Below are 24763 nucleotides of genomic sequence, written 5' to 3' on the forward strand. Positions count from 1 at the left end.
CTTCCTGCCAAGGAGGCACGGCCTGCCCAGGCCAGGCATCACCCTCCTTAGCTTCTTGTGTGGCTCAGTCGTGGTCGATAGGTGCGGCCATCCCCGCTGCACAGGCCAGAAAACAGAGGCCCCACACGTGCAGGCCGAAGGCACTGAACCTGTAGCTGGTCGCAGCGCGTGAACCGGCGTGAACCGGCTTGGAAGGGGAGGCGGGACACGTGTCCTCATCCCCCTGCCCCTCTGTCGGCGCGGTCCGTTATGCCATGCGCTCCCAGCTCGTCTGGACCCCGCCAAGGCCTGCCTCACCGACCGCCTGCCCCTGGGCTCGCCGGGCCCACGTGTGCCTGCCAGGATGACCTTGTCCTCGAACGTCCCGCTGCGTCCCCGCTAGAGCTGGGCCCTGAATCCTGCTGCCCGTAGTCCACAGGCTCAGGGCCCTTTGTGTGGCCTCCAGAGGGCCCCGTCCCTTTTCCGGCCCACCCTGCTATTCCTGCTGTCCCCGACCTAAAGGCTGCCAGGGCCTGTCCTTGGCCGAGCTCCACCCTGTCGGTGCCCATTCTCCCCGGGCCCCCAAGTTCAATGTCTGCTTGGGAGACCTGCAAACGACAACGGTCATCTGGGCCTTCGCGCACCCTTGTGCTGACGCTGGCCGTGATCCACACCCCTTCACGGCGCCCTTTACACTAGGGGGTAAAAGCTGGTTTATTTGTCTGTCCCCCAATAGAGGGGACCTCCTGGAGAGCAGGGCTGCCTGGTGGGGACGAGAGTGGGCTCGGACCCGGTCTGCGCTTCCCAGCTGTGTGGCCCAGGGCAGGTGACCTACCCTCTCTGCGCTTCTGTGAGAGCGTCTGGAGAGTAGGGGTGCAGACTGCTTTCCTTCCTCCTGGGTGATTGAGGTCAATAAATACAGAACACCCAGGCTGGAGCTGGGACTGGGCATCGTCGTCAGAAAGACAACCCCTAGGCTGAGGACGTGGGGGGCAGGGCGGAGCCCGTGGGGCAGAGACAGCTCTGTGGAACGCTGATGGATGTTTCTGGAGCGAGTGAGGGATGGCTGGCCAGCTTGGGGGAAGTCACGTGGGATGTGCAGGGGACCTCAGAGCAGGGAGGAACATACTGTGGGAGTCGGACTGAGTGTCGGCAAAGCAGCTGGTGTCAGTGACTTGGGGGGGGGGAGCCCCAGACAGTTAGTGCATTTCCAGGCCCAGAGCAGGCGTCCAGAGCACCAGAGGGTCTGCATGGGGGTTGGGGGACACACCTGAGGGGCATCTCCTTCTAGGAAAGTAGAGGTGTCTAGAGGAGGGTGGCTGGGAGGGATGATGGTTTGGGAACAACCATCCAGAGCACGGTTGAAGGAGCTCACGGGCTTGTCTGGGGAAGAGGAGATTACAGAGGACAGAGCAGGCGCCTCCAACGATGCCACGCTGGCCTGTGGAAGTGTGACCCCTCGGTGTAGAAACAGGGCCTGGGAGGGGAGGGTTGGAGGAGACAGAGAGGTCAGGGGTGCCTGGCAGCCCCGTGGGTGAGAGGCAGTGTCTGGTCACCGGCACAGGGCTCCACGGCCACCCCCTCCTGGCGGTCCCCGAGGTGGAGGCTCTTCCAGAAAGCCAGGGACTGTGCTGGTCGCCTGTGCAGACAGGGAGCAGCTGCCACCTCAGTGTGCCGAGCGAACGCTCCCGGGCTCTGGGGATGCAGCAGTGACCGAGCCCTGGGGGAGCTGACATCTAGAGGCGGAAGCAGGGGGCCCGTCCAAGCCGCTGGGGCATTCCAAAGCTTCCTCCTGTGATGGGACACGGGTCTGTCTCAGCCTGCAGGCACCTCGTTCCTGGAGAGACCAGGATGCGGGGCGGGGGTTCTGCTAATGAGTCGGGGACGGGCCAGTGACCGTTGCTACCCCTGGGCCAGGGCCTGGCTTATGCCTCCACTGTCGCCTGCTCTGAGCGACCCCTGGCCGACTGCAACCCACGGCTGTTTCTTGAGCTCCTGGTGTGTCTGGATCACCCTGCAGGCTTGTTCCCACACACCACAGGAAACAGTGGCTCAGAATGGGCAATACACCTGTCCAGGGTCACACAGCTGCCAAACAGCAGAGGTGGGCTGGCTGGGCGTGGACGGAGGGGGAGACGGAGCAGGGGTGTGGGGCAGTGCCGAGCTGCAGAGCAGGAAACGACGGGACAGGAGCCGTGTGCCTCGGCAGGACCTGCAGGTGTTGGGGGGAAGGACTCCGGCAGATCTGCAGAGGGCAGGGGGGCCCTCGCCGTGGGTGGGGGCTTCGGGGTGCCGGGCAAAGAAAGGGCTGGGCAAGGGGCTTTCCAGGCAGGATGCTTGGTGTGCAGGTGGGGTTGCAGGCTGAGGAAGGTCGGGCCAGGTTGAGGGCAGGGGTCATGAGCAAGGTGGCTGGAGCCAGACTGCTGGGTAGGGCTCTCGGCCCCAACTAGCTGTGTGCCCTTGGACGGGTGCCCTCACCTCTCTGTGCGTGTTCCCACATTGATAGTAAAATGAGCCGCAGATCTGCTCGTCTCACAGCCCCCCCCTCGGGGATGCCGTGCTGGTTCGCGAGCCTTGGGTGTTTCCGGTTTAGTTCCTCTTCCAGGAGCTGGTCTGCGACAGCCCTTTCCCACGGGGCTGCTGGGGCATCGCCGATCAGCCGAGCCCTTCTCGCAGCCGAGGCCTGAACTCAGCCCCAGGAAGCTTGTGTTACCATTGTTTCCTTCTAGGAGTGCACAAAGCCCACGTGGTCAGAGGGCCTGTCTTACGTGGGTGCAAAGCCAACCCCTAGACTCAAAGCAAAACTTCTGGCAACCTGACTCACAGTTCTCTGGGCGGGCCCAGGTGCCGGGGGAAGGAGGCCGTGGGCCACGACGGAGGCCGGTGGCCGGGGTAAGAGGCTGGCAGATGAGAAGGGGCAGGGCCGGGCAGGGGGGGCTCCTGGGGTGGCTCCAGAGTCTCCCCCCACCCCCTTCGAGCGGGCCCCAGCCCAGGAGGGAGAGAGGGCAGCTGAATCGGGTACCTCCAGCTGTTTTCATATTTCACAAGTGCACCCTGGCCCAGGGAGGGGAAGCTAAATTTGTCCCTCCTTCCCAGGGCTTGGTCTCCCCCCAGCGTGGGCAGAGGGGCGGCAGGGAGTGGTCTCCGGGGGACATGAGGCCCCTAGTCATGCCCCCCTCCCTGGGCCCCGCGGGACCCCGTCTCTCCGGGGCGAGGATCTGGCCGGCCCTGTCCTGACCCAGCCTACCCTACCCTGCGTGGCAAGGTCAGCCCAGCTCTCCTGTAGCCACGTGGCCCGGGCCACAGGCAGGGGAGGGGGGTGAAGGTGGCTGCTGCCACTGCCCCCGGCTCTCTGAGGAGGGAGGCACTCCAGCCGGGTCCTCCAGCCAGGCCGCCCCCCACGAGGCCAGGGCCACCCTTGTTGCAGTGGGCGGCAGGAGCAACAGAGGCCTCTTGGCCCCAACCGCCCTGAATGCCCCGAGCGTCCTGCTGGAATTCGGCGGGGCCGCCACCCAGGGAAGGACGCCATTTCCCAGAGGGGTGGCCTGCCCGCTCCGTCCTCCCCTGACAGCTGCCTGAGCCCTCCACCCAGGTAGGGGGACTTCTGGGTGCCAGAACGTTCTCAGTGCCCTTGAATTGGGGCCACAGGGGTGACTAGAAGGGGTCCAGCCCAGGATGGCCCGGGTCCCCTCCTGTGATGGTCAGTCTGCTGCGTCAGTGTTTACTGGTGGGGGAAGGGGCCTCGTCACGGCCGTTGTGACAGAGCGGAGGAGACGAGTGTTTGTGAGTGGGGGTCAGGATGGAGCTCTTGGGCCTCGTTTCTTAGAACTGAAGGAAGTTGCCCCTCCTGGTGTGTGGGCACCCAGATGGCTGGGGGTGGGGGGTGCGGGCCCCGTGTCGGCCCTGTCTCGGGGCTCTATAGGCGGCTGGGACTGCCGTTCCCACGCGTGGGGTGCCTCTGTTTGCGGGGGCCTCGCGGGGGTCCCAGTTTTTCAGATGTGGCGTTGGAGCCCGGGGCAGGCAGCGGGGACAGGCAAGCAACCCTCCCTGACTAGCAAGGCTGTCCTGTGGCCACACAGCCGAGGGGTGCTCCCCACCTGCCAGTGACGGGGCAGAATGGGGGCATCCTGGCTAAGAGTCAGGGAGGACAGATGCTTCCTAAGGAGGCTGGGGTCTGGCCTGGCCTAGGAGGATACAGGTGGGGTGGGGGCCACGTGGGGACAGGATGGGGTCATAGATGGGCCACATGCAGATAGGGTGGGGGCCATAGAGAGGACCCGTGGGGACGGGGGGGGGCCGTGGAGGGGACATGTGGGGACAGGTAGGGACAGAGAGGGGACAGGGTAGAGGTCAGGGAGGGGACACAGGGGACAAGGCAGGGGGCATGGAGGGGACAGGGTAGCAGGCAGGGAGGGGACGCGTGGGGACTGGCTGTGACAGGTGGTGTGAATGCCCAGAGGCCCTGTCCAGGGCGTGGCCAGAAGCACCTAGAAGCAGTGGTGTGGCCGTGTCTCCCCTGCGCACTGACCTCCGGGCCTGTGGGTTCTCCGCTGTGAGGGGCTGCGTGTTCTGTGCGGTGTTGGGGAGCACCCCTGCCCCTGCTCCCAGAAGTGACTAAAAATGAAAATATCAGTAGATGCCAGGTCTCCCTGGTGAGAAAACCCATGAGTCACATCGAGAGGCTGAAAGCAGGGAGGGTGGTGCCCCCGCTCGAGTGAGCTGGGTTGAGGGCCCACCCCGCACGCCCTGCACCCAAAACCTGGATCCACCCACGTGGCCCCTGGATCCTTGAGGGCGCGGGCATTTCCGTCCAGGGCGGCTGGCTCCGTGCAAGACGCTGCGTCGACACTTTACAACTCCGTTACCGCCCGAGAGCGTTTCTCACACCCCCCCATACACATGTGGTGTATCTTAAAAGATACATCTTAAAAGATGATTTGCAGCGTTTGCGAAAGCAATTTCCATTAGGTCTGAGAGCCACGTTTCCGTGGTGGACGTGGTCCCAAATTTAAGGCGCAGGCCTTCGGGGGTCACCGGGGACCCTTTGCAGGGAGAGGTTTACGGAGTCGATTTCTTTCTCTCACCTCTGCTGTCCGTGGCCGAAATGCTGCCGTGGGGATAGGGAAGACCGTGACCCTGCTGCTGCCCCTGTCCCGTGGAGAGAGGAGTGGGGCCCACGGGGTCCTGAGAGGACGCCCGGGGTGGGGCCTGTGTCTCTGCAGCCCGGATCCTTGCCTGACATCACCGTATCCTCACACCCTGGCAGGCGCCCGGGCGCCGACAGGGACCGGTCTGCAGCTCCGTGGGCTCATGGTCCAGGGGGCCTGGGGTCAGGGCCACCAGCTCTGGGGGGTTTCCCAGGGAAATTGGAAATCGCGGAGCACCGTGGCTTCCTGGCTCCAGCCCCACGCGTCTGCTGAGCAGGGCAGGGCAGGCTTCCGGACCTTCCTTTTGCCAGTGAAACACCTGAACGGAAGTCACCGGGGGAGGCCAGTGGCCGTCCTCGGGGCGGACGCTGAAGGGCCCTCGGGACTGGGTGAGCGGGGCCTGGGGGATGCTCTCCCCGCCAGGGTCTGTCTCAGAGGCGTGGTGAACCCCGGGAGCTAAAAATGCAGGGTTCTGAGCCCCCTCCACGGGAGCCCCTTGGAGAAGGCTCAGTCTGTGCGTCTGTCTGCCATGGACACGCGGTGGGCGAAGTCCCACGACGCGTGGTTCTTGGTGTCGGCCTCTCTCACTCAACACGACGTTCTCGAGGCCCGTGGCCGCTGCGGCGGGTGTCCACGCTTCCTTGTGTGGAGTAACACCGCGCTGTGTGGACGGACCGTGTCTATCCATTCATCTGTCGTGCACACTCGAGCCGCTGGCATCTTTTGGCTCCTGGGGTCAGTGCGGCCGTGAAGGGGGGCCTGCAGGGTCTTCCTGACCGTTTCCTGGGTGCTGTCAGCCAAGCGGTTTCCATCTCTGGGCTTGGACGGTCCATCTGCAAAATGAACAGAGTGGGTGAGTCGAGCCTCGTGTCGGCACGCACTACCCACACCGAGAGGCCGCTCCGGCCGGTCCCCGCTCCCCTGTGGGGAGCGGGTGAGGCAGGTTTCTGCCCAGCCTCGGCTGGGCGGCCGGCTCCGCAGCCAGGCAGCTGGCGCTGTTCTGCCTCCTACCAAACCTGCCTCATCCCGACCTCACCTCCGCTGGGCTTTGGACAGCTCAGCTCAGGGTGGGAGTGACCTCCCCAGAATAGGAGGCATGCAAGTCAGCACTCCCTAGCCTTGCAAAACCCCTTGTGGGGAGAGCGTGCGCCGGAGGCGTGCGTGCCGTCAGGGGTGACTAACTTAATCTTGAACTCTGAGGGGACCGCTCCGTCGTCCTTGTGCGTAGGGCTGTGCTGTACGACCTCAGCAGGTCACTGAATTTCTCTGAGCCCGTGGGAGAGTTGGTTTGGGGCCCGTGCTTTCTAAGCTGCCTGCCCCGGGCCATCCTGTTTGGCCGGCCTTCGCCCCGGGGGCCTCCTTTCGCCAGGGCCCGGCCCCCGAGGCGGCCCCGCTGGCTCGTGCCACTGCTCCAGAGACCAGCGGCCCGGCACGTGGCGGTCCCGGGAGAGGGCCACAGACCTCCACCAGCGCCCGCCTACCTGGGGACATGGTGACAGATTGCGGGTGTGCCCTCCCTCCCCCAAAGGCTTTGGGCAGGTCTGGGCCTGCCCGCTTGGTCACTGCCAGGCAGACGGTGGCCATGCTGATTCTCACGGCCCTCTGCCAAGGACCCAGAGGCAGGCCCGGGGAGGCACCACCTTGGCCCGGGTGGGGCAGCAGGCAGGGTGGGCTTTGGTGTCCCTGCCCCTCCCCACAGGGGGACGGAGGACGGGGGCCCCAGCTGTGCCGGGCCTGGGCAAGGCCATGGCGGGGTGGGGGCTGGATGTGGACGCTCTCAGGAGAGGAAGCTCTGGGGACAAAGGCCGGTGTGGCCGGGCATCTCCTGTGACAGGAGAGCACCATGCAGCGGTCCTGCTGCTGTGACAGCTTCACGGCCATGGCCTTGGGCTGCCTCGTGGGGCCCGAGTTGCTTTTGTGTCCAGCCGGGGGTGGGGAGGACCCTGTCTCAGAGGCGGACGGCTGTCTCAACGTGCTGCAGCCTCGGGGCACAGCAGGACTCAAGCCCGGGGCTCTGCTCCAGCCTCTGGGTGTGCCCGGCACATGCCCTTCCCGAGAGGGAGTGGCCTGGGATCTGAGCCATCCTCGTGTCCCGGGGCATCGGGATCCCCAAACCCGGCTTGAGCCCCGAAGGCCAAACCCGGAGACACAGCTCAGAGCAATGGTGACCACACCCGTCGGGGCCTTATTGCGGTCCAGGCACAGCCCACTGTATGCAGCACCTGTCTGTTCCCCAGCTCCCACGGGGCCCTGCGGCAGCCTCCTGAGAGGGTGCCGTGGTCACCCCCACCCCGTAGGTGGCAGCTCTGAGAAGCCCCTGCTGTGCCAGGCACCGCCCGGCCCCCCAACCTGGGTCTGGAGTCAGGCCCGCCCGTCTGCAAGGCCGGACCCGGGCCCGGAAAGCGGAGGACGGACGGGGGGGTGCGAAGGGGTGCCCTGCCTTCGGTGGCGTCTGCATCGGTGTCACGGGCCCTGCCCAGACCCCACGGACGCTGAAGGAGGGTGGGGGCCGGCCTTCCCAAGCACCCACTGTCCTTCTTCCCTCCTCGCAGAGCCAGCTGCCCTCCGGGCCGGGTGCGGGGAAGATGTCCCAGCCCACCGCCGCCGCCGATGAGGGGGCCACGTTTGAGCACCTGTGGAGATCCCTGTGAGTACCTCCTCCGGCCGCCCAGGGCCGGACTCGGGCAGGGCGAGGCTCGGGGGGCTTTCTCCTGGGGGTGCGGCGTCCAAAGTCTGGGCTCTTTCCTTCAGCCAGCACTCCTGGGCCAGGAGGGGTCCAGGGGACAGAGCTCACGTGTAGCCACGCACCCCGGGCACAGACACTAGCCCTGGCGAGGCCGGCAGAGGAGGGAGGGGGAGCAGAGGAGACAGGCGATGGGGTGAAGGGCTCCTGCGGGCAGGACGGGTGTAGGCCTAGCGCACGAGCTCGGGGCCTGGGTGCCCCGGGGCTGACGGCTCTGTTCCCCTCTTCCCAGGGAACCAGACAGCACCTACTTTGACCTTCCCCAGCCAAGCCAGGGAAATAACGCGGTGGTGAGCGGCTCAGGGGCCAGCATGGATGTCTTGCACTTACAGGGCATGACCACGCCCGTCATGGTGAGTGGGGCAGCTGCCTGCGGGGGTCTCAGGACGGGGGCAGTAAGTGTGGACTGTTCTGTCTTGGGAGCTTGCAGAACCGGGACACTGGTGCTCAGGAGTACAGCTTCCTCGGTAGGCTTGTGAGGACATTTCAGTTTCAAAATAGAAAACGTATCAGCTCATGAGACTGTTAATCCACGGGCAGGAATGGATTCAGGCATGGCTGGATCCAGGCGTAGGAATGGCTGGATTTAGGTGTTGCAACAGCCTCTGTGTCTCCTGCCCTGCTCTCTCCATGATGGTGCCAGGCTCCAGCAGCACCTCCACCCCCTCTCTGCCACCGAGGCCCGGACACCCTGCTGCGGTGTCTCGGGTCCTACCGCTCTTGCGTTCCTCTTGGCAAGAAGGCAGGGCTGTGCTAACTGGGTGGTGGCCATGTCCCTGCTTCTTTCTCTGGCCGCCTGCTGCAAGGCACTGGTGCGCCAGAAGGAGGTTGCAGAATGCAAGAAGGGGGTGTGAGGACCCCTGGCCCCCGGGGAGATCTAGTGACGCCTGCTGTCCCCACCACATGCCTGGTGGTTGCCAGTCCCCCCCCCCCCAGGTTGCTACATACCCCCAGATGGCAGCGGTGCTGGTCCCTGGCCTCTCCGCGGCCAAGTGTCTGTCTCAGGGCACCAGCACCAGGCCGAGAGCCTGGGCCCAGGAAGGAGGCGGTGCTGGGAGCTCTAGAGGCCAGGAGGACCTGGCTCCCATTCCCTAAAGCCCCTGTCCAGAAGTTGGAGCCCCTCACCCCAACACACACCCGTCTGAGGCACCTTGAGCATCCGGCTGATAGCGAGGGCCGTGTGGGCTCCAGTGAGCGTGTGAACGAGCCACAGCGAGGCTGGGGTGGGGACAGGGGGCAGGAGGGTCCCCTGTGTCCTCTGTCGTGTCCGTCGAAGCCACTGGGCTAGCCACTGGCCCACATGCAACTTGGGCCATTGCAGCCGGGGGATCGGGGTACGGCAGGCAGGGGGCCCCCGTGACATCCGTTCCCCTGAGGAACCTTTCACGCTGGATCTGAGAAAGCTGACTGTCCGGCCCGGCCTCCTGCTCGGGGACGCCATCACAGTGAAGGCAGCCCGCCTGCCTTCCACACCTGTTTGTTCCCATTTTACAGGCGGGAAAACTGAGGCAGGTGCTGGCAAAGGGTGGGCCTCGATGGGCTGGGGCAGAGTCATCCTGGACCAGGACGCAAAAGCGCGAGCTCTGTCCTGTCCCCCCAGAACCTTCCCTGTTCTACCAGCTGTTCCCCAGGGGCCAAGGGTCCTGACCCCTCGCCTCCCAGGACCCCCTCCTGGACCTCAGTGTCCTCCCCAGCATCTCAGTAGGGCTGCCGTCGGCTGGCTGCGTCTGGGGCACTCACCTGGGGGAGGCCCACAGGCATCTCCCCACGAGCCGGTGCTGTGGCTGGACCAGCCCTTCTTTGTTTGACAACAGCAGGACCCGTGTCATTGCTCTCAGGGCTGGAGGGTTCGAGGCGGGCCCGGGCCACGCAGCCAGGTGGCAGGTAGAGAGAGAAAGAGACAGTGCAGACTGGAGGTTCTGCTTTTATGGGGGTGGGGGTGCGGGCCTGGGTTTCGTGGGCTCACTCTTTACTGGTGAATTTAAAATACAAAAGCAGATTTAAAGCTCAGGAAGGGGAAAGCAGGGTCACTCGATGGTCAGTTTCTAGATCACTCAGGGCTTTCTCAAAGGGGAGCTGCGTCGCAGGGGTGGCCTGGCCCTTCCTCGAGCTGGGCGGCTGGCCGCACGTTTATTCTAGGTGGCTGTCTGCTGAGTGGCCGCCTCGAGATCAAAAGCAGGACGTCAGGTACTTCTGTCACAATAAAAAAAGCCGACTGCCGGTGCTGGCTATGTCCACTGTGTGGAGGGGCAGGGGCTCTAGGGACAGAGGACCCTTGAAGAGTGTCCTAAGGGGTCTGTCTCCTGAGTTTGAGAAGCGGCCCAGCCTTGCCCTCGAGGGCAGAGGAGCCTGGAGACCCCAGCAGCGTCAGGAGCGGGGGTAGGGGTGGGGTCTGCTCCCCAACGGGCAGAGGCAGCAGCTCTGGGTTCCTGAGGGGTGGGGCGCGCTCCCCCAGTCCCCCCAGGAGCACGCCAGGTGCTGAGCACGTCTGGGCTGGGAATGCAGGGCACATGCCTCTCACAGCCTCCCACCCCTGCAAAGGGCAAGAGGCCTGAACCAGCCAGGGAGGGACATACCTCTTAGTAAAAGTCACGCAGAAACACCTGTGTGCAAAACTCTGGCCGCAGAGGCCGGGACTCCCTGACCACCTGGTCAGCCTTGGCCTCGTCCTGAGCCCTGCCTGGACCAGTGGGAGCGGCGACTGGTCTGGGGTGGGCGCCATGCAGAGAGCTTGCCTTAGCCCCCCTTCACCCTCTCGTGGCCGACGCAGCCGGATGCACAGACGGAGGCAGCCCGGCAGCCAGGGCAGAGCCGGGTGCCTGGCCGCCTCGCCGAAGGGCCCCCCCCCCCCCCCCGCTCCCCGCCCCGTGTGGCCAGGGCCCTGGAGCAGGTGCAGGAGGGAGCCCCCGGAGGACGCTCCACAGCGGCGGTGTGGCGCGGCTCTCTCCCCACCCAGCCGCTCAAGGGGAGGCAGGGTAGCCCCAGCCTGGTGACCTTAGACAAGAGGCTTCCCAGGCCGGGCCTTGGAACCAGTGACCCCGGCTGGCCAGCGCTGCAGTTGTGACTCAGCATGAGGCAGGTGTAAAGGCTTACGCGCACTGCGCCCCCCACCGCTCCTGGGCGGGCGGCCTCAGTCATGGGGCTGGTCCGGCAACAAGGCAGAGCCTAGATGGGCGCGGTCCTTGAGTGGGGGACATTGGTCCTCCAGGGTGGCGCTTTCCACCGTCCGGGGCCTTCTTCCCGCGGGACGGGCCGGTTCCTGAGCGGCATCCCCTCCACGGTCAGAAGAGAGGCCACTGCAGGCCCACGGGATGCCCTTACCCAGAGCTTCAGTGGCCAGTGGGGACAGGCAGAGTGGATGGGGGCCCGTCTGAAGAGCCACTCTGTCCCGGGTTCAAGTTCCCCATGACTCTGAGCCTCAGCGTCCCTGCCTGGGGCGCTGAGGTGTCAGGTGTGGGCCCAACAGGAGCTCCGCCCAGCCCTGCGGGAAGGACGGCTTCTTGTCCTTAGACCTCCCTCCCGCCACACGGGTCCGGCAGTCGAGAGGACAGGGCCCCAACAGGCGGGCCTTGGAGGAGTCCTGAGCACAGATTCTTGGGGGGGCAGTGAGCTCCCGAGGTCCCCACCACACCACATGCTGAGGTGACACAGAGGGAGGCCGCCGTGGGCATGGGGAACTCTGGGACGCATCCCATCCCTACCCCTTTTCTGCCAGGGGACGCACACGGGGCCTCAGTTTCCTTGTCTGTACACCGAGCTGGGGCGGCAGGGTCGAGGGTGGTGCGGGGCCTCAGGCGGCGTGTGACACAGCTAGGTGTGGGGTGGGGCGGCAGGGGAAGGGCCCCGTGTCCAAGAGCGCTGTCCCCCCCCCCCCGGGGAGGACCCGACGCCCCGTGCCCAGGGGTCCCTGTGGGGGGGAGCCCTTGCCCTGGGTGGTGGCCCCGGGTTCTGGCCACATCCGCCTGCCGCACACGGCTTGCTCCCTGCCACAAGGAGCTGTAAGCTAGGCCTCCCGCATCCTGCAAGTGGAGAACGGAGAAAAGCCTATCGGATCCCTGGCGTCCCAGGGGCTCAGGAGGGCGGTGGGCTGGCATGGTGAGGGGGGCGGCCTTATGAGGTCTGTACTGGCCCTGGAGGCCCCCCCCACGGTCTAGGGGGGGCGCAGACAGGATGAAGTCCTTCATTGTGAGCACTCCGGGTGTCCCAGGCAGGCGGTGGGAATCCTGACTCCCGCTGGACAGTGCTGGGCCTGTGTGTCTCCTCTGAGTCTGTGTCCCCAGGGACAAAATGAAAGCCAGACTCTTGGGGGGGGGGGGAGGGGCAACTTCTCAGCTCCGATGATGCATGAAAGGGGGAGATGGCATGTGGCCAGCCTAGGCTGGAGGGCTCGCCTCCCTCCACCCCCTCCCAGCATCCCGCCCGGCAGAGTCCCCTCCCCCCTGCACCCCTTCCCGCCTCTCCTGGCGCCTCTTCTCTGGTGACAGCTGTTGTGGGCAGGTGTGGGCCACAGGGGTAAGGGCTGTGGCTGGCAGGGGCGGCTGATCCATGCTGGGGCCCCACCCCCACCTGCTGCACAGCCAGGCGGACGCCCAGGGCTCGAGACCCCAGCAGTGACCCGGGGCAGGCCTTCCTGGCCTGGGGGTGCATTTCTCCCCAGGTGGGGAAGGGAGGACACAGCCCAGCGTGTCCTCCCGGGAGGTGTTCCCAGGAAGCCGAGCTAGCCCACAGAAGGGGGCAGGTGCGCAGACGGAGGGAAAGGACGCCCCCTCCTCAAAGGGTCTGCAGCTCGAGGTCAGCTCCAGGACCCCAGCCCGCCTGCCCTCCGTAGTGAGCCCCGAGCAGCCCTTCCTTCCACAGGCTGTGGTGGGGACTCCTCTGGGGTGTGTGGAGCTGAGTCCCAGCCAGCCGCCAGGTCACGGAGCCAGCTCCGTGGCATCCTCCGTGGCATCCTCCGTGGGGTGAGCAGAGCCATCCTCCCGTGGGTGCTCAGGAAGGAGCATGAGGGGTGTGGCCCTGAGCTGGCACGTCGCTGGTGCCCTTCCTGCGCCCGTGGGAGGGGGCAGAGATATCCCACCCCCCTCTGCTGCCACGAGCCTGCCGAAGTGGTCGGTGGGGTGGAACCTCCGGTGAGTTAGAATCAGGACAGCAGGTGCCAAGGCCCAGTGGGGCTGCCTGGGAGGCCACCCGGAGGAAGCAGCTGAGGACCAAGCAAGGAGGGGGCCCAGTTCTGAGGACAGAGTCCCCCAATGCCCTGTCCCTGCCCCCTGGGTGGCCAAGACTTAGGACACGTGTGCAGGAAGTGGGTGCTGCTCGGGAAAGACGCTGGAGTCAGGCACGTCTGCATATGGTGTCTTGCTCTCAGTCGCTCTAGGACCCCAGCCTGGCCCAGCTCACGGTGCGGGGGACAGTGCTGGTCCTCAGGCCCCAGGTGCCCAGAGCCTCCTCTGTGCCGCCCCTGCGGCCTGGGTGGGGCACGGACCCTCTGCCTCTGCTTTCGTCAGCGGTCGAGAGAAGACGCCTTCCCGACCTGATGCCCTCCCTCTGGAGAGCATGCTGTCCAGGGCTTACGTGTGGCTGGCTTCCCCTGGGCCCAGCCTGTGTTCCCCGGCCATCCCAGTGGCCCGAGCGGCCCCACCCTCACCACACACTTGGTGGCCTAAAACAGCACTCGTGTGTTTCCTCATAGTGTCCGTGGGTCAGGAGTCCCGCGGGTCTCCCCTGGGTCCCCTGCGCAGGGTGTCAGCCAGGCATGCAGTCTTGTCTGGCCCAGGGACCCCTTCCGCTCCCTGGCTGTTGGCAGAGTTCAGTCCCTTGTGGCTGTCAAACTGGGGCCCCTGCCTCCTTGCTGGCTGTTCCGAGGGACACTTTTCTCAGCTCCTGGGGGCTGCCTGCCATCTCCTGCCACGTGGTGCCTCTACAGCCTGTAGGTGTGCTCCTTGAGGCCATTTCGAGGACGTCTCCCTGACCTCTTTGAAGGGCTCGCCTGATTAGGCCTGGCCCACCTGTATACTCTCCCTTCTGATCAGCTCAGAGTTGACTGGGTTTGGAGCCTAATCACAGGGGCTGTCATCACATCTACGGTACCTCCCGAGGACAGGGGGCATTCAGGGCACAGACCTGGAGTGGGAATCTTGGGGCCACCTGAAGATTGAGTTCCCACACGTGGGTCCCCTGTGTGCCAGCCTGTGCCCATTCCTGGGGTCTCTCACCTCAAATCCTTCTTTCCCCTCCTTTCCCCTTTGGGCTTTTACAAACCCAGCATGATTAAGAAGGCAGCCGACCTCCCCCAAGCCAGCTGCCCTGCATGGAGTCCCAGCTGGAGGGGTTGCCCTCAAGGGGGGTGGGGGGGGGACACCAGCTGTGAGAGGTTGGGGGTCGAACCCTCCTCCTCTTCCCCTACCTGGCTCTGTGTCCCTCCACTCCGCCCTCCTGCCCAGCCCACCAGGCGCCTCCACCTCCAGCCTCCCTCCCTGAAGAACGGGCCCCCCAGGGGCAGCGGGCTCCCCGCCCCAGGCCTTCCCATCTTCCAGCCAGAGTTCCCAACCCGGGCCCCCTGCTTTCCTCCCTTGTCTCATTGTCAGCCGGGAGCTGACAGCCTCAGGCCACAGGAGTGAGTGAGTGAGTCCGGCCAGCCTGCAGAGCAGTGTCTCTGGTGCAGGCCCCAGGGCGCCCCCCCCATGGGCTCTCCCGCCCCATCTGCCGGAGGAGCCCGGGGGGCTGGGCTGGGCCTTGGGCGGAGCCTGCCTCTGCCCTGAGCCCCCCCCCAGGAGGCTGGGAATGGCTGTGGACGCGACAAGAATGGGCTGGCGGACGAGGGTCTCGAGGACGTCTTTCCAGCACCTCAGTGGTCTTGGGGGGTGGGCGGGGCTCGGAAACTTGAGGGTGGCCTGTCCAATTTCACATGATTTATATGTAACTGTATAACTGATGTCCTGCCCGCTTCTAGGGAGGGCTCCGGCCTCTACCCCAAAGGCAACGTTGAGCCACAGATGGTTACATTGGGTTGGAGATTCAGACTCCAGAAAGGGGGTAGTGGCGGCCCCCTCGGAGCCCCCGGCTAGGCGGGCCACCGTTATGCGGCGCCTGGAAGCCAGCACGCGGTCCCCCTCCTGGGCCACATCCCTGTTTCCAGGGGCTCAGCACCGGTGGGGACAAGGCCAGCGTCAGCCCCGGCAGGGCTGGGGCATCGGGACTCTGGTCCTCCGGCTCGATCTGCTCCTTTGGACCGCGCCTCTCGTAGCAAGGCTCCCTGCGGGTACCGGGGGGAACAGTCTCCTGGGGTGCCTCTCCTCTCTGTTCAGCCCCGCGGGGTGGCCCCGGTGGACCACACGCTCCCGAGGCAGGAGGATTTGCTCCGCCCAGGATGCCAGGGCTACAGCACCACGTCTTGGCTCTGGGGTGGCTTGGCCCCACCTACCTGGGTCTCAAGGGCCCGGGCTGGCCCCCTCACGCTCAGGGGTGCAGGCCTGTGGCCGCCGAGCCTCCCAGGGGCGGTGTCTTGGGGGGAGCCGGCTGTGGCTTAATTGCGGAGCGGGCCGGTGGCCCGGCGTGCCGCCCCTCCCCGCGCGCCTCCGTGGTGCGGTCCAGCACAGCAGTGGGCAAGCTGAGGCCTGCCTGGACTTTGATGAATAGGCATGAGGAAGAAGGGGTGGGCCACCCGTTTTGTTGTTAGATGCAGCCGGTTGACAGAACTGGGGAGATGAGGAGAAGGAAAATGCCCGCAGATAGCCCACATGTCCCGGGGCATCCTCCGCCCCCCTAGCCACGGCGTCCCTCCGCCTGGGCCCACCCCGCCGGGCAGCCACCACTCTCCGCCTCGCCCCCCGGCCACCCAGACCCATGCCTCGTCCCGCGGCACGCCAGCTCCCCGGCGTGTGCGGACCCCCGCGTGCCCACCATGCTGTATGTCAGTGACCCCGCGCAGCATTTTGCCACGGTAGGTGTGCCGCATCTCTCCGGAACCGTATCTCCATCCTCCTGGGGGAGCCTTGGTGGGGCTTTTGCCGTGATGGGGCTTAGGAAGTGCGTTCTCTCGTCTGTGTCCTGCTCAGGCATCCGGTGCTGGCTGGGTGCCGCGATCCAGGGTAAGCTGAGGCAGGCAGGATGCACCGAGGGGCTGGGGCAGGTGCTGGGCAGAGAGGCAGATGCCTGCCCATCCTGGAGAAGTTTTGGGACCAGTGCCCACTGGCCGGACAGGACCAACAGCCAGGGAGAGGAGGGCGGGTCATGTCTGGTCAGGGCTAGGCGGTTGCCTTGAGTTGTGGGGCTTTCCGCTGCTTCCCGGCTTTGGGCTGGCAGCTCGGTCCTGCCCGCACCTGCTCTCAGGTCAACAGCATCCTCTCCTGGGAATCTGCTCGCTAGGCTGGCTTGGTGTAGTCTGAGATCGAGGTCAAGGACTTGTGGCAAACCGGCCTCAGGGTGTCCGTCTCATGGCAGGGTAGCAGCCTGGCAGAGGGAGGGGAGGGGTGGCAGTGTTTGCTGGGCCCCTGCCGTCTGGGCCCTGGGGACCCGGGCTCATTTCCAGACTTGCCAGGTCCCCGGGGGCCAGGCAGGTACCAGGCTGCTAATTGAGCAGGTGGAGGCTGGGGCCGTCTTTCCTGCCAGGGATGCAGGTATAGTGGGGGCCCTTGGGACCTGTGGGAGACCCGGCGGCTGGCAGAGGCCAGGAGCCTGAGCCACAGAGACCTGGGGGTGCGGCAGCCTCTGGAGACGCGAAGGTTCTGGGCAGTGTGCGTGAGTGCACGGGTGTGCTTGTGTGCGAGAGAGCGTGTGTGTGCGTGTATTGTGTGCATTGTGGGTTTGGGATGAGCCTGTGTGTGTGCCTGTGCGTGTGTGTCCCCAGCAAGGTCGGGGGTGGGGGCAGTGACAGTGTGTGGCCCAGGGGAGCTATCTGCCTGCCACTGGGGCACCTGGTTGTCACGCGCACAACCCAAGGCAGAAGCCAGAAGCCCCCGGGGCCCCTGGAGGCCAGTGTCCCTGCGCAGCCAGCAGAGAAGCCTGGACACGTGGGGACCTTTTCTCTCCAGTCAAGTGGCCCCTGCAGTGCAAATGTCAGGCAGGGTTGAGCGTGGCTGCTGCGTGGCATCTTCCCTGGGGCGCAGGGGTGAGGGATGCAGGGTCCTCCCGTGGACGGAGCATCTACATTGCTGCTGCGGCCCACACCCTGCTCGGTTCTGGTTCTGTGTAGACGAGGACAAGTCTGTCCGCAAGGCTGGTGCGTTTGTGCCCCGGGGCAGGTGGAGTCACCCTCCTCTTCCCCTGGGGAGGGGGAGGGGCTGGGTCACTGATTTGTAAATGTGTCTGTTTCCTGTTTCTGGCCCAGGAGACAGAAACTTTCTGCTGCTGCAAACCTCAGGAAAGAGGAAGTGAGATTTGGCCCAAAGCACCTGAAACCCCAAAACCAACAAACAGGGTTGTCCCGAGCTCACGTTGTCACGTCCCTTGTCGCTGGGAGCCCTTTGGGGCCGCAGGGTGCTGTGCCACGAGCAGCACGGGGTCTCCCGTGTGGCCCCGCCCTTGTCTGTGAGCAGGAAGCGCCCTGATGCTCGGCTTCGGTCAGGCCTGCGCCCGGGTCTGCTCAGGAGCTGCTCGGGGGCTGGGGCATCCTCTCTCGCTGCTGTCTTGTATTCAGGGTTTGCCTCCGCACCGTCCCTCTCCGTCGAAGGCTGAACGACCCCTTTCGTGGCTCCCACTTATTGGGGGCGTTTGGCCGACACCGGGGCGGGGGGGGGGCTGCTTCTCTCACCGTGGTGGGCCACCTGCCCCCGACCCAGGAGGGAGCTGAGGGCACGGACAGTCCCTTCTCACCTGAGACCACACTGGAGATGGTTCGGAGCAGGCACCTGGGGCCGACTTTTCCGTGTTGATCTCTGTGATCTCCCCTTCACTATCCTCTCGGGCTGTTTCACTATTTAGCAAAAGCTTTAGAGCCTCAAGAGACAAGCAGGGTCAATATTAGACCCCGTGGCTCTTTCCAGGCCTGTCTGTTGACCAGGGCCCAGGACTGTCTGGGCTGCAGAGTTATCGTTTTCTTGTTGTTAAGCATACTTGAGAGACAGAGAGACAGAACGTGAGCAGGGGAGGGGCAGAGAGAGAGGGAGACACAGAATCTGAAACGGGCTCCAGGCTCCGAGCTGTCAGCACAGAGCCCGACGGGGGCTCGAACCCACGAACCGTGAGATCATGACCTGAGCCGAAGTCGGACGCTCAACCGACTAGGCGCCCCTGCAGGGTCATGTGGAGCTGGGTCATCAGCGTCTGGCCGGTTCCCGCTGTCCGCCAGTCTGGTGGGCACCGGCAGGCGTGTGTTGTGTGAACGCCCGTGCCCACGGTCCTGGCTCAGCGCTTTCCACCCGCTGTCCGACGAGGATCCGGTCACTCTGTTCCTGCAGACAGTGCAGCCTCTGGGCGGGAAGGGCCCCAGGTAGGGAAAGCCAATCCGTGCATCAAGAACTATGTCCTAAGCGCCTCCTGTATCCCAGGCACACGGAGGGAGGGAGGGACGAGATCCCGCAAGGCTTCTAGAAGGGGCCCCTGCTGCAGTGCTCGGAGGAGACCACAGGAGGGCAGGGCCGAGGCTGGGAGCCCGAAGCCGCTGGCGGATCCTGCGGAGGGATGGTACCTAGGGCCAGGCAGGAGCAGGGGAGGCGGTGAGCACCTGAGTCCTGGACGAGATTTGCTGGTGGGCTGGGGAGTGGGACGGCGAGCACAACCCAGGTTGGACCCGGGAAGCTGGGTGAAGGGAGTCGCCCCGTTTATTCAGATGGGATAAGGCAGGAGGGGGATTGGGGGTGAAAAGTGTGAACTCGGCTTTGCTTCGTGAGCCACTCATCAGCTGTGGGGGAGGGGGCGGTGGGCCGAGACACCCCCCTCCCACCCCCCCCCAGCACAGAGTCTGCTGGAACACCTGGGGGCAGGTGTCGGGGAAAATGACAGTGAGGAGGGTCCTGGCGTGGGAGAGGGCTGCACGGATGGAGAATGACCAGACCTGAGATAAGCAGAGACAGAGAGGGGCAGCCTGGGAGCCAGGAGGCGGGGCCATGGGGGACAGGAAGGGGCGGGGCCTCTGGGGACCTGGACCCGGCAGGAGGGGTTCCAGTGGCTGGGAGAGGACAGGGCTGGAGTGGCCAGGGGTCTGGGCTGCAGAATGGGGCAGCAGCCACAAGGTGTCCTTTCCGACCTGGTTCAGGGCCGCTGGGGTCCCGGCAGGCAGGGATTGACTGTTCCGGAAGGGGAATACAGGAGCCTGCCTCAGTGGAGGTGAGGGATGGCCCCACTTGCTGGGCTCGCTGAGCTGCCCCGCCGGTGGCCAGTCGGCCAGTCGGGTCTCTGCTAGCGGAAGATCCCTTCTTCCCTTGCTTGCGGCCAACACGCGGGAGCTCTTCTGCAACAGCCAAAGTCCCGTCCATTCAGAGCCCCCGACGTGACCTCTGAGTGTGCCAGGCCCTGCACTGCCCCACGACCGGTATCACGCCTTTGACTCGGGAGCCAGAGGGTCCCTGGGCTGAACCGCTCCCCCACCTCCCATCAGCCCTTCCTCCGGCCACAGGTGCTCTGCCCTCTGATCTCCAGCATGGAAGCTTCCCTGCGCCCTGCCCATCTTTCACTTCCGGCGGGCTTCGCTAATCCTTCTCATGCGCAACCCCCACCCCCTGCCCCGTGAGCTGTGTGTTCAGCCTGTTGTGAAGTCCTGAGCCCCCTACACGCTCAGCGGCTGGTTTGCCGGCTGCCGTGGCCGCACATGAGCACCAGCTCCCGCAGGGCATGGGCCGCGTCTGCGTAGTGCCGCCATCCCCCAGCACCCGGGAGACCCTCACCCGCCAGGAAGCTTGTCAGGCCTCAGAGCCGGCAAGAGGGCCTGGGGTTGGCCTGTCTGTCCGCCCCGGAGCCGTGAACTGGGGAGGTGATGGCTGCTTCTCCATCCCCGGGTGCTGGCCGTCGAAGTGACCACCCCCCTCCCCCCACCAGAGTCCCGCCTCCTTCACCGTGCTTATCGCTGAGGAGACCAGGGGCCGCTCAGTGAGGTGCTGTGCAGGCAGGGCCTGATTGGCGCCTGCGGATAGACAGACGGACAAGGGAGACGTGGGCGAAGGAAGTCAGGACAGACACCTGGGTCAGCGTCAGGCTCTGGGAAGGCTGACTGTCCCCCGTGGGCCTCAGGGGCGAGGGGTCCCCCACTTGCTGCACCCCACCTTTGCTCCAGGCCCCGGGCACCCTGGAAGGGGCTGTTTTCTGGGGCTCAGTAAAGTCTGTGCATCCGTGGGCCTCCGGCCTGTTCACCGGGAGCCCCGCAGAGGCCGGCAGGGCGTCGCACGGGGACCCTGCGCGGCTCGGGCTCCAGGCCGCCGCCCCGGCTGTCTCAGCAGCGCTGTGTGCAGGTGGAGGCGAGCAGGGCCATCCTGCAGACACACGCCTCGGCAGCTGCAGGAACGGGCTGCTGGGGGCACGTTTCTCCAGCGCGAGGTGTGGAAAGTTCCACACGGCCCTGGCGTAGGATTGGGCGAGGAGAACGCGTGCATACTTTCAGGAGGGGAGGGCGCCTCCCCCAGCACGAGTACGTTCTTGTTGGCATTTCCACCCATTTACTCAGACTCCGGGAGATGCTGTGGGAAACACCGCAGGTGGAGGTCTTGCTCCGAGGGGGACGGGTTCTCTCCCCCTGAAGCCCGGACGGCATGCCAGCCACTCACCTCTGGGTGAGGCCGCACCCAAGCCCAGACATGCCTGCCAGAGAAGACCAGGGGGCTCGGAGTTTCGTGCCCTATGAAACCTCTGGTATCAGTGTTCTGCGGAGAGCCGGGGGACGCTGGGGTCAGAGCAGAAGCCCGCTGGGGGTGGGAGGGAGCCCCCCAAGGCAGAGCCCTCTGAGATCCATGGGGTGCCCGCCTGCCCGCCCCCGGAGCCCACAGCAGGGGCGAAGGGGCCGCAGAGCTGGGGCCCCGTCTCCCCAACTCCGCACACCCTGCCCCAACCGTGCGGGAGAGAATGATGCTCGCACCCCCCCCACCCTGTGCCCTGGCCCAGGCGGTGCTGCGTCCCAGGAGTGGGGAGCACTGAGCTGGCCTCACCCCAGCAGGTGACATCCGAGGGGGAGTCGGGGGAGCCTCCTGAGCGGAGGTCTGGGGAGGACATCTGGGCAGAGGGCCCGGTAAAGACCCTTGTATCCACCTGTCCAGTCAGATCCACTGTGGTCCCATGAGGAAGCCACGGCCGACACCATTCACCCGTTTTCCACAAAGACGGGGGCCACGCAGCCGGACGGTGACGTGGTTCCCACCCCGGGGCCGCCAACCTGGGAAAGGACCCATTGCTGTGTCTTACTGTTGGGCTCAGCTCCTGGCTGGAGGGGCAGCCGGGCCAGGATGCTTCCTGGGGGAGGTGGCTCTGAGGTTGGAGGCTGGAGGGCAGAACCTGGCCAACGGGATGGGGAAGGGTCCAGGGAAGCCAGGGCGGCTGTCTGCCAAAGGCCGACTATTCCTCCGGACTGTTCACCTGCAGCCATGAAGGGAGACGTGTTTGCCAGGCCCTCGGGCAGCACGGGATGCACGCGGTGCCGCAGGCGTGGGGAGCAGTGGACACGGCAGGCGGGGTGGGGCGCCGGGACCCAGCAAGGCATGCTGGGGAGGGCAGGAGGCAAGGAGGGAGGAGAGAGGAACCCGTGAAGCCTCAGGCCAGGTTCATCGCCGCCTTCCACGTCGGGGAAGGTCACGGGTGGACTTTGTGACGAGTTGCATTTGGACCTCTCGGCTTTCTTCGGAAGTGCTTGGGAAATGTCCTCACTCCCCATGGTCAGGAGCCTCAGGGGGCAGATAGAGGACCCTGCTAGGACCGGCTCTGCAGCCTCGCCTCCCCTTCTGGACACTCGGGTTCCCCCAAGTGACACCCAGGAGGCCGGCCGGGGTCACAGAGCGGAGATACAGGCAGCTGACTTCACTTGCTGCCCCCGGTTCAGAGCAGCCTCGGCCCGAAATGCAGCGAGGGAAGTGGGCTTTAGTGTCCAGAAAGAACTTCCTGAGGGTCAAGGGTACACGATGCTGGACGAGCTTATCCAGGTCAGCTGTGGAAGCTCTTTGCTGCAGGTTTTTCAAGAGGCGTGAATAGATAGTCAGAGCTGAGCTTTGGATAGCATAGCTTGGAACAGCTCAGTCCTGTTGGCTGTGTTTTGTTTCTTACTAAATACAGCGCAATACTGAAATGTATTTCCTCTTCCTTATGATTGAAAAAAAAAAAGCCTTTTAAGTTATTTATTTATTTTGAGAGAGACAGAGACAGCGTGAGCGGGGAAGTTCCAGAGAGAGAGGGAGAGAGAGAATCCCTAGCAGGCTCTGTGCTGAACTCACTAGACCGTGAGATCCTGACCCGAGCTGAAATCGAGAGTCAGGTGCTTAACCGACTGAGCCACCCAGGCACCCCTCCTTATGATTTTCTTAATAAAATTTTCTTTTCCCTGGCTTACTTCATAGTAAGAACACGGTATATGACCCATGTGGCTTACAAAATCTGTGTTACGTGACTTTATGGTATCGGTAAGGTTTCTGGTCAACAGTAGGTTAGTAGTAAAAAGTCATACTTGCATTTTTGACCATATGGGGTATCGGTGCCCCTAAGCCTATGTTGGTCAAGTGTTTTGGGGTTAAGCTGTGTTTCGGGGTTAAAGCCAAAGGAAAATGGACACCCATGAGGTACGCACCCACAAGGGTGTGGGTCATGGTGTTTGTCACACTACCCAGAAAAGCGGGAGAGAAAGCCCCAGAACACAGAGGCAGGTGAAAAGAGCCAGGGAAGCTCCTAAGAGGAGGTGAGCCTTGAAAGGCTTTTCAGGTGGCAAGGAGACAGACAGTGTTCCAGGAGGAGCACAGCAGGAGCAAAGGCCCTGTGGTATGGACAAGAGGTACAAAGGAGGCTGGGATGGGGGCTCCTTGGGGGACCCTTTATCAATGCCCCCCCCCCAGAGGCCCAGGGGCTCTCTCTTTTGAATCAGTGTTTGAGCCCAGTGTCTCCCACTGCCCCTGCTTGGCCTGGTGCAGGGACAAGTCTGGAGGTCTCCTCTCTCCCTCAAGTCCCTTCCACTAAGTGAGTCAGCCTGGAACTGAGCCTCTGGGGACATAAGAAGAGTCGTCGAAGTTCTACTGACGAGGTTTTCTGTTACGACTTTTGCTAGAAAAATAAGGTCCACCCGGGGGATCCTGCGTGTGGCAGCTGCACTTGGTCGCGGGCCGCGTGCTCACAGCCGGTCTGTGCTCCTGACTTTCCCTCCCGTCTTACTAGCCGCGGGTGCTGGGAAGGGAGGGGAGGCTGAGGCAACCAGCACACAAACTTTAAGAGCAGTTTGCTTTCCATCTACATCCCCAAAACCCGCTTGAGATGGTTTACCGATTGTCAATAAACACATAAAATGAGAATCTTCTCCAAGTGCAAACCCGGCCATGCGTTGTGGCCGCTCCCGGAGGCAGGACCCGCCTTGGACCCCAAAGAGCACCCAGGGCAAGAGCGGTGCTGCGGGCCCACGTGTGTGCTGAGTTCCAGGGTCCGTTTCCTTCAGCCCAGAGTTTTCTGAGCCTCCAGTCTGGGGCTGGGCGCGACGGGATGGTGGGATGTGGCCTCTCTGGGGCACGGGGGCCTCCCCGCTCACCCCATCCCTGTGCCTGGCGCTCGGCCCTGAACTCTGAGTGGGGAGGGTCTGGGGGTGGCCCAGCTTGTTTCCCTGCAGCCCTTACCTTGTTGGGCCTTTGTGCGGAGGAGGGGGAGGGGAGAGGAGTGTGTCCAGCTCGGTCGGCTCCCTGGCTCTGGGCGGGCCCCCTGGGCAGGGGTCATTCCTCCTGATGTACAGTCACAGGTTATGGCCTTCCTGGACCCTCCTGATCCCCACAGCGGTCCTATGGATGGCTTCACCCCTACTTTGTAATAGAAAGCTGAGGCCGAGAGCGGTGGAGTCCCGGCTGGGTCACATGGGGGGGGGGGGCCTCGGCCCCCAGGTCTGCAGACCTCGGAGCCCTGCTCTACCCTGCTGGACCTGAGGGGTCCCTCCTGTCCTTCTCCTCTTGCCCCAGGACACGGTCCTTGTGGGTGGCACTAATCCTGGACCTGGGCACATTAGAGAGTCCTGTTCTGGAGGGTGTTAGGTGGGCAGTGGGATGGCCAGGAGAGCCCTGCGTTCTGGGATCACCAGCCCAGGCACCACCACCTGACCACCTGTGGGGACCCCCGGCCCTGGGGGCTTGGGCGGCGAGGTCTAGCCTGTGGGGCAGGGGCTGGAGGGCTGTGCTGAGCTCAGGTTCCCGGGAGAGGAGGACCAGTGGGCAGGCCGGACCCTCTGCTGCCTGTGGGGGTGCCTGGGGCGCTGGGGCCTGGCTCCCGGGGCCTCTGAACCCCCACACCCAGCCCCCATTCTCCGCTACCCCCTGGGCAGGGGACGGGGGCTGAAACCTGAGACCCTGGCCAAAGTGAGTGTCCCTGCTGTGTGAGGACAGTGCAGCCATCCCCAGCTTGATGCACCCCCCTCCCGCCCCCAGCCCAGTGCTAAGCTTTGCTGCTGCTGCCCTGTGCTGTGACAGCCCCCCACGGTCTGCAGAACAGGGGAGGCCCCGAGGATGGGGATGCAGGGCAGGGTGGGCTGGAAGCTGGGACACCCCCACCACAGGGCGGTTCCTTCTGTCTTCTCCCTACTGCTCCCGGGGCAGGACCCCCTTTCCCTGGGACTCCACTCGCTGTCCCTGCCAGAGACCAGCTCCTTTCCCAGAAGAGGGCCAGACACAGACACTGTTCAGGACCTCCACGCCGGGGGTGGGGCCTCCCATCGGGCAGCCTCCTCCCTCTGCTGGAGGCCGCAGCCTGAGGTCTAAGCCCCTTGCCCCTTCCCAGCGCGTGTTCTGGGCCCTGCGTGTGAGCACACTCG

General features: G+C 64.7%; 1 protein-coding gene across 3 annotated transcripts in view; it reads left to right on the plus strand.

Annotated features, from left to right (window-relative positions):
- Window positions 1-24763, plus strand: part of TP73 (tumor protein p73) — a 59030-nt gene that overhangs the window by 11580 nt on the left and 22687 nt on the right. For 2 of the 3 annotated variants that reach the window (XM_086715472.1, XM_086715473.1), the window contains exons 2-3: window positions 7679-7773; window positions 8102-8222. In XM_086715472.1, the coding sequence (XP_086571598.1) occupies window positions 7712-7773; window positions 8102-8222 (183 nt within the window). In that variant the 5' untranslated portion in view covers window positions 7679-7711. Of the gene's footprint in view, window positions 1-2801; window positions 2872-7678; window positions 7774-8101; window positions 8223-24763 lie in introns of those variants that run through there. The other variant, XM_086715475.1, reaches the window with a different exon arrangement.

The sequence above is a fragment of the Puma concolor genome, chromosome C1, assembly GCF_028749965.1.
Source record: "Puma concolor isolate L17-30 chromosome C1, mPumCon1.1.hap2, whole genome shotgun sequence".
Classification (NCBI taxonomy): Eukaryota; Metazoa; Chordata; class Mammalia; order Carnivora; family Felidae; genus Puma; species Puma concolor.